The sequence below is a fragment of the Pipistrellus kuhlii genome, unplaced genomic scaffold (genome assembly GCF_014108245.1).
Source record: "Pipistrellus kuhlii isolate mPipKuh1 unplaced genomic scaffold, mPipKuh1.p scaffold_m20_p_7, whole genome shotgun sequence".
NCBI lineage: Eukaryota > Metazoa > Chordata > Mammalia > Chiroptera > Vespertilionidae > Pipistrellus > Pipistrellus kuhlii.
Genome location: NW_023425573.1, coordinates 53,914,540 through 53,929,869, shown reverse-complemented (window position 1 = coordinate 53,929,869; position 15,330 = coordinate 53,914,540). Strand labels below are relative to the sequence as shown.

General features: G+C 38.3%; 1 protein-coding gene across 46 annotated transcripts in view; it reads right to left on the bottom strand.

The window, feature by feature from the left end:
- The window catches only part of NEB (nebulin), a 183,330-nt gene that overhangs the window by 94,381 nt on the left and 73,619 nt on the right, over positions 1-15,330 (bottom strand). For 39 of the 46 annotated variants that reach the window (XM_045575785.1, XM_036422266.2, XM_045575783.1 and 36 more), the window contains 14 exons: positions 13,766-13,873; positions 13,116-13,427; positions 12,466-12,669; positions 12,040-12,144; positions 11,847-11,954; positions 10,525-10,836; positions 10,048-10,251; positions 9,499-9,603; positions 7,770-7,877; positions 5,614-5,925; positions 3,113-3,316; positions 2,694-2,798; positions 1,131-1,238; positions 255-566 (listed from right to left, as the gene is read on the bottom strand). In XM_045575785.1, coding sequence (XP_045431741.1) covers positions 255-566; positions 1,131-1,238; positions 2,694-2,798; positions 3,113-3,316; positions 5,614-5,925; positions 7,770-7,877; positions 9,499-9,603; positions 10,048-10,251; positions 10,525-10,836; positions 11,847-11,954; positions 12,040-12,144; positions 12,466-12,669; positions 13,116-13,427; positions 13,766-13,873 — 2,607 coding nt within the window. The remainder of the gene's footprint in view (positions 1-254; positions 567-1,130; positions 1,239-2,693; positions 2,799-3,112; positions 3,317-5,613; positions 5,926-7,769; positions 7,878-9,498; positions 9,604-10,047; positions 10,252-10,524; positions 10,837-11,846; positions 11,955-12,039; positions 12,145-12,465; positions 12,670-13,115; positions 13,428-13,765; positions 13,874-15,330) is intronic. The other 7 variants (XM_045575815.1, XM_045575824.1, XM_045575826.1 and 4 more) reach the window with 5 other exon arrangements.

The window sequence follows — 15,330 nt, the reverse complement described above, 5'->3', positions numbered from 1 at the left end:
CTGACATTCTACCACTGAGCCAAACCGGTTTCGGCCAAAAAAAGGTATTATTTTGACTCATTCACACCAGACGGCCATTGTTGTGTTGGCTGTTGTCAATTTTAATTCGACAATTGAAGGGGAAAAAGGTCACTTCTCCTAACTAGTCAGGTATCGCATGTTTTAAAAATTCTTGCAGCACGATAGTTGAATATCCACTGTATCACTATCTTGAGGTTGGTCACCATTGATATTGAATGGGTCTCAGTACTCACGTCGCTCTGGATTTCATAGGCCTGCCGAGCGTGGATGACGTCGTTCTGGTCGGGCAGGCACGTCCACTGGTGCAGGTAGTTCTTGTAGTCCACGTCGCTGACCAAGGTCTGGCACTTCTTGGCCAGCACCACCCCCAGCATGTCCACGGGGCTGCTGAACCTGGTCTTCGACTTCTCAAAGTCCTTCTTGTACTCCCTGTCGCTCTGGATCTTGGCCACATGCATGGACCACATCATCTTGGGGTCGTCCTTGATGTCCCGGGCTCCAATGTGGTGGCCCAGCTGCTTGCGGTAACCATCTTTGTATTTGTACTGAAATAAAAGCAGTGATTTTTAAAATAAAATAAATAGAAAGGGCTAAAGGTTTCATTATCTTAAAAGTTTATTATTCAGAGAAATGGAATCATCTGAATATCAACTTATCTCCTTATCCTAAACTCTGATTAGACTTCACAATACTCTAATGGGAAGCTATGCCTATAGTTTGCAGACATTAAGTCCCTAAAGCAAAAGAAGCAACACATTTAGGAAGAATCAGTCAGATTTATATACTGCCTTTTCTTCATCTTGGGCCAGGGAAACCAGAAATTTTACATATGATTTTGAGAACGCTACTCCTGAGTACACAGGTACCAATTCACCCTCCAAACCACCTGTTACCCCTCCCAAACCCGGCTCTGCTGACTTTTATTTGACTCCCTGAAATGGACTGGCTTGGGTTTTCTACCCAGTGTATCCGGCTCTGTCAGATGATAACTTTGGCTGAGATTTGTTGGGATTCCTCAATTAAGAAATCAGATTCTGTAACTACAAGAAAGCATATTGTGGGAAGTGCTGACTCTGGATATTTTCTCTCCACCTCAAATTGTTACTCACATCGCTGACGATGTCTCTGGAGGCCTTGGCTGCCACAATTGGGATGGCATCGCTTCGCAAGTCGTAGCCTTTCTTCTTTGCTTCTTCATTGGCGAGTTTATACAGAGTCTACAGAAAGAAAGTCAAGGTTAAAGCAAGAGGCTTGAGAGCAACCACTTGGAGATTTCAAGTGACAAACTGTATCATTTTAAAAAGGACAGGTTCTGGAAACAATTTAAAATTCTAGCAATATTGAAAGTAAACAAATCATATCTTACCAAAAAACTAAATAACGTTAGAAACAAATGAGATATATCAATGGATAATAACATTGACATATTAATATATTAATCTATTATAATGCATAAAAAATTAATATATAATATGTATATTTATATTATATATTATGCATAACAACAGAATAATATAATCTAGTAATATATTAATAGATCAATGGATAAAACATCAATCTATACATATTTTGAAATTAAAAAGAAATTACAGAGTATCTTTAATTTATTTGTTTATAATATATACTTATATAGTTTTACTTATTTCTTTATAACTTAACATTTTTTGATAATCATATAATATTTTATCATTTTTAGAGAAAAATGAGAAAAAAATTGAAGTACAGTTTAAAAGGTAGATAACTTGACCATCATCACAACTTTGATTCTAAATTTTAGCTTTATCATGTTCGTAACACATGCACCTATGACATTGCATTTTACTTAAAAAAACACACAGTAAAACACTGCTTTTCATGCCTGAGGCTTTCTTTCTATAAAAGGAGCTCAATTATTTTTATCTCTGGCCTTACTCCTTTCCCGGTGCCTTTACTCTCTGCCGCTGCAGAGCTGTGGTGATTTACTGATTTATTTGACTATAGGGCTGGGATAATTGGGTATGCCCAGCTCAGTCCTAAGCTGTTCCCTCTAGGAACAAGCTCAGTGCTCTTCTCCATATCCCTGGGCTCTAAGCGGGACCTCACCCTGAGTGGGATGGAGCTGATTGTTTTGCTACAGGGTGGCCTGAGCCTGGATGAGGAACCCAGTTCCTCAGTTCAGTGAGCAGACTGCCTCTCCTACAAATGTGTCCTTGAGTCTAACTTTAGTAGTAACAAAGGTGAGATTTTAGTTTCTTAAAGATTTTGTACTCTTTAGTTTTCCTTCTCAATTTTACTGAGGATCCAGGTGGGGAAGAGGTGCATATTAGCAGAGCCTCCTTAACACACTGCCAGATTTAGCAAATAAAAAGATAGTATGACCAGTTGAACTTGAATTTCAGATAAGCAGTAAATACTTTAGAATAAATATTGAGCCAGTGTTTTATCTGGCTATCCTACCTCTAGCAATGCCAAACATACTACTCAGTCCCACTACCTCACACTAGCATTGGCCATACGCTGAAAAGGCAATGTGACTTTAGTTTGCCTGTGGTGTCCTATAGCAACCCAGATCTCAACGGTCGGATGGGCTGACTATTCATATCACAGAGCTGCATGAACCATGATAGCCGAGCACCTCCATAAAAGTAATGAAGCAACAAAGTAAGTGTCGAACCACAGTACTTTGCTCCTACCTCACTGTAGTTGAGTTGGTTCTGCTTTGCCAACAGGATCTCCGGGGTGTCCGGCATTACATGAATTTGAGTCTTGTCTTTGTCCCAGGCCTCTGTATATAAACGCTATCAAAGAAGATATTGATGGAAAACAATTTAAAACAAGAATCACAAATTGTCAACTTGCAACAAGATTACTATCGATCTAATTAAGAAAAATAAACTGGACTGGAATATAAGATATTCAATTGGAGGTTTGAGTCTTAATGCTGATTATCAAGTTGTAAAATGAGAATAGCAGAAATCATTTAAAGGCTTTTCAGTATGCAATTTAGGAGGTAAATGTGACTGCACACTTTCATGGATAATACAACCCCACTAGTGATTAAAGTATAATAGCATCTTTTGCATCCTGAAGAAGGTTGGCACCTGGGGCTCACCTTGTTCATAGTGATGGCGTTGTTCTTTGCCAGCACCTGCTCCAGGGAGTCAGTCACGCTGGTGAATTTCTGCTTGTCTGGAGGCTGGCGGTAGAGGTTGTCACTCAGGATCTCTGCGGCTCTCTTGCACTTAACCACATCCAGAGACCCGATGGGGACCCAGCCAATGCCTCTCATCCACTGGAGATCTGACTTGTACATGTTCTGGGAAGATAAAAAAAAGCAGAAATTCTTCACTAAGACCAAAAGATTTAGGGAAAAGATGAAAATGGATTCAGTGATAAAGTGCCATTCTGGTTGTTATTGTTTTTCACAGAAAACAAGCTCACTGTATTAGGCAGACAAAAAGAGGAACTATGTTAAAAATGACCCCCAAAACTGTTGCCTATCCATAAAAAAAAGTGGTCAAATATTTCAGCTTGGTAGGAGAGAAGTGAATCCAAACTATTATCTTCTGTAAGTCAATTTGGTGAATGCTATTGCAATGTTGCAATGTCCATGTACACAGGAAAAGAGTGCCAACCAGAGTAAATAAATGTTAGTCCTCACCAAATCAAATGGTCTGCACCTACTAAAAGCCATACTGTAAGAATATTGATGACTTGTTGAAATGTCAGTAATGCAATATTAAGTAAAATAATAGCATGTAAATTATGTAGATATATTGTCTGGATAAATTATAAAAGCGGGTGTGGACTTTTTCAGTGGTTGGATTATGCTGGATTATTATTGCCTTCTGTGGATTTTTTCTTATATTTCAAAATATCTGTAATGCTCTTTTTTTTTTTTAAGAGAGAAGTTAAAGTATGATGATGATTTAGAATCCCTGAAGGCCATGGCAGAAATTGGACAGTTGTCACGGTGTCCAAGATTCAGGGCAATAAGGGACCATTTGATTGGTCCAGGGCCCAGTCTATTCCCTACCAAGTTCTCAGGAAGGGAAACATTAACTTCTTTCCAGAATCATCTTTTCATATTTTTATTTCTCACTTTACTTTAAATCATTTTTTTCCCTGCTAAAGATTTTTATAAAGAGCAATGAACTCTTTACAGAGAACAGACTGATGGTTGCCACGGGGGCGGAAGGGCTGGGGACTGGGTGAAGAGATTAAGAAGTACAGATTGGTAGCTACAAAATAGTCACAGGGATATAAACTACAACAGAGGGAATATACTCAGTAATATTGTAATAACTATGTATGGTGCCAGGTGGGTACTGGAAATTTCGGGGAAAGACTGTAAAGTATATGATTGCTTAATCACTAGGTTGTACACCAGAAACCAATACAAAATAATATTCATGTAAACTGCAATTGAAAAAAATAAATAAAAAATAAAAATATTTATTTTAAAAATTGTGTGTACCTATTACATATTTACAACTATATCACAACAGAAGGATTGGATCTTTGCCCGACTCATTAGAAGGATTTTACCTGTAACAACAATAAAGTAGAAAAAAAGACTGATCCTTTACAGTCTAGACAAGAAGCCTATTGGAATTGTCCTGTGCTGACTAGTTGTCCCCTAAATAACAGCAGGAGGAATGAAAACAATAATATGTATACCTTGGAGGGGCTTTTAATGTTCAAATGCTTCCACATTATTAAGACGGTGTCACAGTGTGAGGGAGGCGATCATGAAAAGAGGTTCAACAGACTGGAAGAATGCAAGCTGTCTGTCACTGCTGTCACTCCATGGAAGGCATGAGCCATTCTAACTGCCTTCCTTTTTGGAAAGAATTTCAAAACACAAGGTTCTGTATGTCGAAAACTACCCAACAGATGTGAGTTTTCACAGGTGGGCTATCCCGTTTCTAAGGACAGCCCATTAATGTATAATTATTATCAATTAGTTTTATTCTCCATAGTCTTCTAATATTTGATGATTCCTTCAAATGTTTATAAAATAGGTGCTGCAGGAAATGTGCTCCTCACACTTTGCTTGAGATGGTGTACCTGCTTCTCTTAGGGCCAGCTTCTGTCACTGCCATGTGACCCTCCACAAAGAGCCAGGCCAGGAGGAGAAAGGGTCACTGAAATGATCCCATAGCTTGCAGGCTCAGTGATTTTTTTTTTATTTTAATTTCATAAGAATAACATTTAGTGGCGTAGCAGGCATGAGGATTCCATCAATTACAATGCCATTTGCTTTGTAAGGAGAGCTAAAAACCAATTTCAGGGTAATTAAAAGAAAAAGAAAAAGAATGTGTTGTTGCCCCCTTAAAAGAATAAAAGAAAATGTCTCCCTCTGGTGGACCCTGAGTTCTAACATTGCTTAATTCCGGTTTTACTTTTCTAAGATCAAATCCAGTTTATAAACTCACCTCCTTATAAATCCTATTAACGTATTCACAATAAAGCCATAAAACTATAGACTGATTCAGATATCAAATATCACTTAAAAAAAATCCTAGTTTGATAGGCCATCGATTGTATACAAAGAATAATTTTTGTATAGTTGGTTTCTGCACACAACTCTGTTACAGATGGTGTACTCACGTCGCTCTGGATTTCATAGGCCTGCCGAGCGTGGATGACGTCGTTCTGGTCGGGCAGGCACGTCCACTGGTGCAGGTAGTTCTTGTAGTCCACGTCGCTGACCAAGGTCTGGCACTTCTTGGCCAGCACCACCCCCAGCATGTCCACGGGGCTGCTGAACCTGGTCTTCGACTTCTCAAAGTCCTTCTTGTACTCCCTGTCGCTCTGGATCTTGGCCACGTGCATGGACCACATCATCTTGGGGTCGTCCTTGATGTCCCGGGCTCCAATGTGGTGGCCCAGCTGCTTGCGGTAACCATCTTTGTATTTGTACTGAGATGAAAATGGACAAATCAGGTTTTTATGGTAAACCCTTAGAGGCCCCAAGACTATGCATAATCATCTTGCTTACATTTTAGTTGTAAGTTGATTTTTGCTAGTAAACACTAACTCAAGCTAGGATCCTGACCATTACCCTAGAAGTTTACAAAAGCAGTTCAATAGATGTAATCAGTATAATTGCAGTGCATGCCCTAAATCCGTGGTAGCATACTGTGGCTCTCGAGCCACATGCATCTCTTTGGCCCCTTGAATGTGCCTTTTCCACAAAATACCACGGCCTGGGTGAGTCTATTTTGAAAAAGTGGCATTAGAAGAAGTTTAAGTTTAAAAAATTTGGCTCTCAAAAGAAATGTCAGTTGTTGTACTGTTGATATTTGGCTCTGTTGACTAATGAGTTTGCCGACTACTGCCCTAAATCACGTATAGCCTGGTAATAAGAAATAGTTCTGGAGGCAATATGTGCACACAGTAGAGAGAGGTTACCTGTGAAAGTGGGGGAAGGGCCACTTGGACCTTGGAGAAATGGATCTTATGCGCTAGCAGCGTGTCAGGAAAGAGATGCCCTTGGTGACATGATGTGTTTACTGAGCAATGACATGACTGTCTGGTTCCTGCAAGGGTAGTACTCTAGGTCAAGGGCTATCTGCAGCAGCAACTAGGAGAATTTATTATTTTATAATGGATCCATGCATTCTTTGGTGATGGCAAATGTATGGCATCACCTTGAAAACTGGTTATTCTAGTAAAGTTGTAGCAGGCCAGCTGGGTAGAGTGTGCTCCTAACATGGGCCAAACATGTTTTTATTAGTCTATGTTCAATGGTTTTATCTTGAAATCTGAGCCAATTATCTAAAATATATGCTTCTAGCCTTAAATAAAGCTGAGAAAGTAGAGATGAGTCAGCAGGAGGCAATATGGTACAGTGAAAAGAAATGAGGTTGTCTGGAGTTTCAACTCCGTCATCCATGAAGAGTTTAACTTTAGACAAGTTGCTTAAGCAATCCACAAAATGGGGATAATGACAATAGGGTTTATAGTCCTAAGGCAATTATGAACAGTAAGTAAAATAATAAAAGAAAAGCTCTTAGCAGAGTTATCAATACTTTGGGTTATTATTTATTATTATTTATTTATTATTATTTATTATTTCATTATTTATTATTATTGGCATAAATCCATTTGTAGGGGAAGTCCAAGATACACCAACTAAAGTGAGTCATTCACATGGCTTTCCAATAGAAAGGACCATATTCCTGAATTTGGGCCTGTATTTTAGAGCAGTGTCCTGTTCCTCAAGAATTTCCTTAGGCACCAGGAAAGGATGCTGACTTTATTCTGTGAGGTGTGAGCTACAGAGCCAGGTGCTGGTTCTGATCAACTGCCTTCTTTTTATAATCCTGTGAGAGTGAGTTGTAAGGCAAGCATCACATGCAGTTTAAAAATATTGTATGTTAAAATGTTACATAAAGCCAAACCCAATTCTCATGGAGAGAACTTAACGTTTTTGACTTACATTTCGTATAAGCACTGTGATAATTTTTACATAAGAATTTCCAAGCCTGCAGCTACACTCTGACCATTTCACATGGATGCACCCATCCCTCTTCTTTGTGGACCAGAGTTAACTATGTCCTAAAGGTTACAAACTCCTCTTATGAAGATCACATTTTTCATTTGCCTCAAAATTAGGTGTGTTTTTTTTTTTTTTTTTAAATCCCCACACAAACTCATCAGGGTGTATTTTCAAAGGGCTAGAAATGTTCTTTGTAAAGTTTTAGTTCAGTGAAAATGTCACTTCTAATGGGTCAGATACTTGGGTGAAACAGACAACTCACATCGCTGGCAATGTCCCTGGAGGCCTTGGCTGCCACGATCGGGATGGCGTCAACTCGCAAGTCATAGCCTTTCTTCTTTGCCTCTTCATTGGCGAGTTTATACAGACTCTAAATTTAGGAAAAAAAATTAATAAATAAATTTTAAAAAATCAGTTGGATGTTGACACTCATATCAAAGAACTGATGGGGGAATTGAAATAATTCACTATGTTTTACCCAGGTAGGTGCCTATAATAACCTTGCTTTTGAGAGATCTAAGCCTTCTGCATTTTTAGCTTTTGGTAACAATGAAGAACTAGTTATATAAGCACTAAAATTATAGGTTGCACACCCCCAGAATAAAATGACTTAAGATGGCAGCTAACCTATCTAAATTCTTTAAATTATATTTTGCAGAAGAGTAATATACTGCTGATTTACACTGTCAAAGAAACACCATTTTCTTTGCTGGCAGTACAAAGCTCAGAGAAATAACTAATATAGTCTCAGAAAGAATCTTAGAGCCACAAACACCTCCACAGGCTTAAACAAAGAGGCTCAATATAAGAAGAGATTGCAGAGAGATAAATGTCGATCTTTGAACTGAGATTTAAATTGCCAACTGTGTACATGCAGGATAGGGGAAACTCAGCCTAAGCCCATGTAAGATGTCTTAAGGTTTCAGCTGATCCCAAATTCTCTATGCACGGCAGGGACAACTGCTGCCAGCGTGCCCTGAGACACATGGTGCAGAGATGGAGGTCAAATGTCTAAAAAAAAAAAAAAAAAAAAAAATAGGACATCAACTGTAGTCTACACTGATCATCCCTCACTTGCAGAATTTTGTTTGTTCTGAGAGTCATGTTCTAACAGAGATGTCATGGGAGCAACGTCCAGGCACTTGGGATGTTTGGATTAGACGAGAACCTGGGGTGAGGTGGCAGGGGAAGTACCATGTTGCTATCGGCCTCTCCATGGAGTTGGCACAGATTGGTTCTGCATAGCCTCACAGGACTATATGTGTCTGCAGAGAGAAATCTTTGAGTCAATACATCAGAAGCACCTTCTAAGGGAATTTTCCAGAACAAATGGGTTGACTTATGAGATAAACTTCTTTTCACTGAGAACAGTTAAGCAAAACAGGATGACAACCTATCGGGCGGGGACTCCTGTACTAGGAGAGGCTGACCTCTCAGCCTAAGCATAGGTGCTTCTGTGATTACATGCCCTGTGCTCACAGAAGGTGAAAAGAAAATGGGCTTGCTAACATGTACACTGCCAGGTCCTCTCTGCCTCTGTTTCTCTCTTTCTCTGTGTTATTTGGTACTACTACTGTTATATTTGTTCTTGACTAAAAAATCTTAAATTTTGATCCTAAACTATAATTTAGGAAAAAATATATTACATAGGGAAATATGTTTAGCACGGCTATTCAGCACAAGGATAAAATAAGTGTATATTTGGTCTATTGCTAAATTCATAACTTAAAAAAAATTAATAATAAGAAAAGGTCTAATTTAATCTTACAGTTATTGCTGAAATCATTAGTTCTTATAATTTGTACTTCCTAAAATGTAATCTGTGTTAGGATGTTTGATGTTTAGGATGGTGACTGAGAAATGCAAGAGTTGCTCTTCACATGGATCAAAAAGAGATCCTTTATAAAGTTGTCCTTTAGTATCACATCCCCGAGGAATAGATGAAGCAAGAAACAGCATGCAAATGTTATGGAATTAGCATCTGCTCCCACCTCACTGTAGTTGATTTTGTTCATTCTTGCCAAAGTAATTTCTGGGGTGTCCGGCATGATGTGGATCTGGGTCTTGTCTTTGTCCCAGGCTTCTGTGTATAAACGCTATCAGAGAAAATACTTAATGTCATCAAGAGGAAAACTCAGTATATAATTAGTAGGAATTTCAGGACCATAAAAACTTTATAAACAAATTAAACAAAAGGCTATGCATTTTTTATATTATGTATTTTATATATATATATTTCTCAAGTGAAGTAATCAGCTCAAAGTAAAATAGATATTTCTAATAATATGAAATACAATTTAACAAAAAGAAATTGAGAGTATCTTTTATGCAAAGATGACTTCCATAAAGCTATGCCATTTTATAAAAAACCATAACACAATTACTAAAGTAAGTGTTAGAAATAACATATCAGATTGATATTTTAGGTAGATATTTTTTGTTGCTCAATGCTCTCTTTCTTTCTTTCCTTGACTATGCTTCTTTTTCTTTAATCCAGCTCTAGAAGTCCTACCTTGATTCCCTGAATTTTGAAGCCTCACCTTGTTCATGGTGATGGCGTTGTTCTTGGCCAACACTTGTTCCAGAGAATCAGTCACACTGGTAAATCTAAACTGGTCTGGATGCTGGCGATAGATTTTATCACTCAAAATTTCAGTTGCCCTTTTGCACTTTTCCACATCCAAAGAGCCAATGGGAACCCAGCCGATGCCTCTCATCCACTGAAGATCTGACTTGTACATATTCTGTGGACATAAATAGTCAATAAATGTTTATCTTCATTGGGAAAAAGTTTTCATCTAAAGCATATGAAAAAAAGTAAGAGCATTCTTGAAAACATAGTAGACAATATTTCTTTTTGGTCTGGAGGGTTAAACAATTAACACAAGAGAAAAGAGATGCTATTCCCCCCTTTACAGGGCTAGTGAATTTGGTGCCACCTATTGCTACCTTCTCTAAGGAGTATGAGTTCAGTGATTTCCCAGCTTCACATGTCTTTATGATGCTCAGGTACTCACGTCGCTCTGGATTTCATAGGCCTGCCGAGCGTGGATGACGTCGTTCTGGTCGGGCAGGCACGTCCACTGGTGCAGGTAGTTCTTGTAGTCCACGTCGCTGACCAAGGTCTGGCACTTCTTGGCCAGCACCACCCCCAGCATGTCCACGGGGCTGCTGTACTTGGTCTTCCACTTTTCAAAGTCCTTCTTGTACTCCCTGTCGCTCTGGATCTTGGCCACATGCATGGACCACATCATCTTGGGGTCGTCCTTGATGTTCCGGGCTCCAATGTGGTGGCCGAGCTGCTTACGATAGCCTTCTTTGTACTTGAACTAGAAGAAGAAAAAAATGCTGATAGTCACCTACTTTAACTTAAGGAAAAACAATTACTAAGGCCACATTTTTCTGTTCTTTAAAAGATAATGATTTGACCTAACTACATAAATATGCATCTTGTAAACCATTTGGAAAATAAAGAATATATATATATTATATAAAAATAAAATAAAAATGAAGACATTATTCTGCCATTCTGTGATAATCACTGAAAAATACTGCTTTTTGTGGTGTGTGTGTGTGTGTGTGTGTGTGTGTGTGTGAGAGAGAGAGAGAGAGAGAGAGAGAATAAGATTAAAATAGGAACCATACTATACGTACATGGATTTGTGCTTGCTTTTTCAATTATCATATAAGGATTTCTCTTCGTCATTAAATATTCTCTATAAATATGAATTTTAATGGTAATAGACATTATACTGGTACATATTAATACTTTTAACCCGTCTGTGATTGTTGAACACTTATATTGAGTTCTGATAGTTACTTCTCATGTTTGGAAATAAATAAAAAATATTTTGAGCAAAGTTATGTTTTAAAGAAAATAAATATCTATAGTCAACCACTAGATGCAGAGCCAAACATATGGTCCATATGAATGGCTGGACTTTGAATAAAATAATGTGTCCCATTTATTCAGCCCTTATATGTTCACTGGTTCATAGGGCATGGGTTAGGTGTTGAAGGAATCCTACAGTAAGTGTGGTTATATATAAGAATACATCATGTGGAAAAGCCAAAAAGATGTCTGAACTATAGTCAAATACCCAGTGCTTTTATTCATCAGGAAACACAATATTTTGAAATGCATGTTTCCATGAACTCAGACATAATGAGGAATTAGCCTTTGTGTCAAGAATTTCATTACCATTATTTTAAACTATTTACTGAGAAAAAGACTGTTAGCAAGAACGTTAACCTCATAGATTAACTGCTCTACCATGTATTCAGGGGGAAAAAAACCTTTCAGCAAAGCTAAGGCGGAGAACTTTCCAGGTGCACTTACTTCACTTGCAATGTCTCTGGAGGCCTTGGCTGCCCTGATGGGAATAGCATCTAGCCGCATATCATAGCCTTTCTTCTTGGCTTCTTCTAGGCCAAGTTTATATAGTTTCTGAAATAGAAATAAATAATCATAAGTTTGACTTATAAAGTGCAGTGCAAGGAAAATGTATCATGCACATAATTATATTGCTTACCTCACTGTAATTTATTTTGTTCTGCTTAGCTAGTAAAACTTCAGGGGTGTCTGGCATAATGTGGATACTGGTTTTATCTTTATCCCAAGCTTCGGTATAGAGGCGCTAAAACAAACAAAAAAAGACAAGACTATTGCAAACCAGTAATGAATAGATACATACAACTAATCTGGTTCACCAGAGAACAGAGAATCTGCTATGTGAGCTGATATTTGTGACACCTTCAGGCCCAGATGTCTCATGTCAGCAAAAGCATAACACTCACTTAAAAAACACACTGTAATACAAAGCAAATAATTGAATATATTTCTTTTATATCGATAGAAACAGATTTCAGTGTTTACATTCACATACGCACACACGCACACACACACGCACACACACACACACACAATTAATACTCCTCCCAAGGAAAAAAAAACTTACATGGTTCATAGTAATAGCATTGTTTTTTGCCAAAACCATCGGCATGGAGTCCATCAGGCTGGTAAACTTGAATTTATCTGGGTGTTGACGGTAAACATGCTCACTCAAAATCTGCATAGCTCTCTTGTTCTTCTCATCCTCAAGAGAACCACTAGGTAACCAGCCAATGCCTTTTAGCCACTGAAGGTCGGCTTTGTACAAATTCTGAAATTATAAGTGACAAATCACTAAACATAATAATATGCCCCTAAAAGTATAGTATAGTATAGTATAGTATAGTATAGTATAGTATAGTATAGTATAGTATACATTTCAATGCTTGTATTCATGGTAAATTAAAATTTTTTGGTACGTCTTGTGAGTCAACAAGATATTCAAATTTGTAGCAATATTTTGAAAACCATTTTAAACAGCAGCATATATAGAAAGATCCAATTCTTCTGGGTCAACAATGTAGAGGCTTCTACCAAAACAATTGAGACTTTGATGGCTCTTTCTTTGATAAGAAAGATAATATTTGGGTGCCTGGATAGAGTGTAGGCATTAGTCCAGGGAAGTTGTATAAACTCAACTCCCTTCACTTTGGGGGAACTTGATACTTAGGAAAGCATATGTGGTGTTTTGTTAGCGAAGCAAAATCTTAGACTCACATCACTCTGGATATCATAGGCCTGCCGAGCGTGGATGACGTCGTTCTGGTCGGGCAGGCACGTCCACTGGTGCAGGTAGTTCTTGTAGTCCACGTCGCTGACCAAGGTCTGGCACTTCTTGGCCAGCACCACCCCCAGCATGTCCACGGGGCTGCTGAACCTGGTCTTCGACTTCTCAAAGTCCTTCTTGTACTCCCTGTCGCTCTGGATCTTGGCCACATGCATGGACCACATCATCTTGGGGTCGTCCTTGATGTCCCGGGCTCCAATGTGGTGGCCCAGCTGCTTGCGAAAGCCTTCCTTGTACTTGTACTAAAGGGGAAAAAATGTGTCATCTTTTTAGAGATTAACTTATATTGCCACCTTTGTGGCAAATTACAAAGCACATTAACTCCAAATATTTCACTAAGCCTAAAGAGCCACAGATGCACGTTCTTTTGATAGGAAAGATTAAAGGCTAAATCCAGTTCAAACTTCATGCATAATAAATAAATCCTTGAGCTATCTTCATCCCACACTGCATCTCGAGTCATTTCACTCTGTTTTAATTGGTTACTCGTTGAAAGATTTTGTTCAATTTAAATTGAAGTTGAGACTGCTTCGAAATGGCACACTGCAATCAAATCAATATAATTGGGATAAAGTCTTACTTCACTGGCAATTTCTCGGGATGCTTTTGCTGCTTTGACTGATATGGCATCAAGGGGCAGATCGTAGCCTTTTTTCTTCAGCTCCTCATAACCCATTCGGTAGAGTTTCTGTCAAAAGATAAAGGTCACTTTAGTAAATGAACAACCGAAGCCTAATGAATCCAAGGTGCTAAATCTTTGAAGAGTTCATGGAAATAGTATCTGTGCTCTAGGATACTCAAATGCAATGGGAAATTATGCCCATGAATTGCTAATGATGCTGTTTTAAACTTCAAAGCTCTTCAATTACCTAGATCAACAAAATCAAATGTCAGCTACTTTCAAATGCTTATGAGAATGATGCAGAAGTAAATTGATAGAGAAATGAAATTAAATACCACTTAGGTGCTGTTTTCCAATTAACTTAAAGTGTTTCATTAGAAGTTTTTGTTAGAAAAGAGCAATATATGAGAAAGTCACTTAATGCCTTTTCATCTAACACCTCTAGTGGGGCAAAAATCATGCCTAGTGAGTTGTCTCTTCTGTATAGCTACAGCACTGGAATATACTAGTAGCATCTATTTCACAGTATAAGATCATCCATCATAGGATTACATCTGTAGGTATAAAATGAAGTCCTTCATAATTTTTTAATGTAAGAGCTTTTGAGGGAACTTTAAATATTGAATTTGAAAAGCTTATGTGAAATGATGTGTTTCTTCAATTCTCTTACATAATTGAGAATGCCATTTAATGCACTTTATCCAGATTGTTTAAAATGCCTATTGATCTTGGATTTGTGTTTATGTATATACTAGAGGCCTCATGCATGGACTTGTGCACTGGTGGGTCCCTCGTCCTGGCCTGCGTTGATCGGGCTGAAATGTGCTCTCCAACATCCCCCAAGGGGTCCCGGATTACGAGAGGGTACAGGCCAGGCCGAGGGACCCCACTGATGCACGAATCTGTGCACTGGGCCTCTAGTATGCATATAAGATCTTTGGTTAATCTCTTCCTGTCCTTCCCTCCCCACTTCCCTCTGAGGTTCATCATTCTGTTCCATGATTCCATGCCTGTGGTTTCTGCTTCTGCACTGAGCATCTGCTCTCTGGCCAGTGTGCATCAGAGCTATTGCCTGTCAGCCGGTCACTTAGGCTTTTATGTATAAAGATATTTTTCTTTTTGAGGCATTTATTTAATACTGTACATTGCTTCATATTAAAGTCTTTCTATTAGACTTTAGAATTTGTCTTTAACATATTTAATTTTTATGTCTAAAAAATTCAGAAAGTTATGCCATGTTGACAATAAAAATAAAAATGAAATTGTCCTGCATGAGTTTTTTTATGCTCATTCATTTGAAATTTCATTGAATTTTGTGTGTGTCAGGCAATATACTAGTGAAGCACTGCAGATCCAATAGTAATTGTCTCTGCCCCCAAGGAGCTCCTATTGATGTGGGGAGAGTGATATAACCCATTATATTATGTAATGATGGACTACAAAGAACAGACGGCACACATTCCCACTCTGCCTGGGATAGGGAGTACCAATTAAGTTGATATTCAAGCTAAAAGCCACTAAAT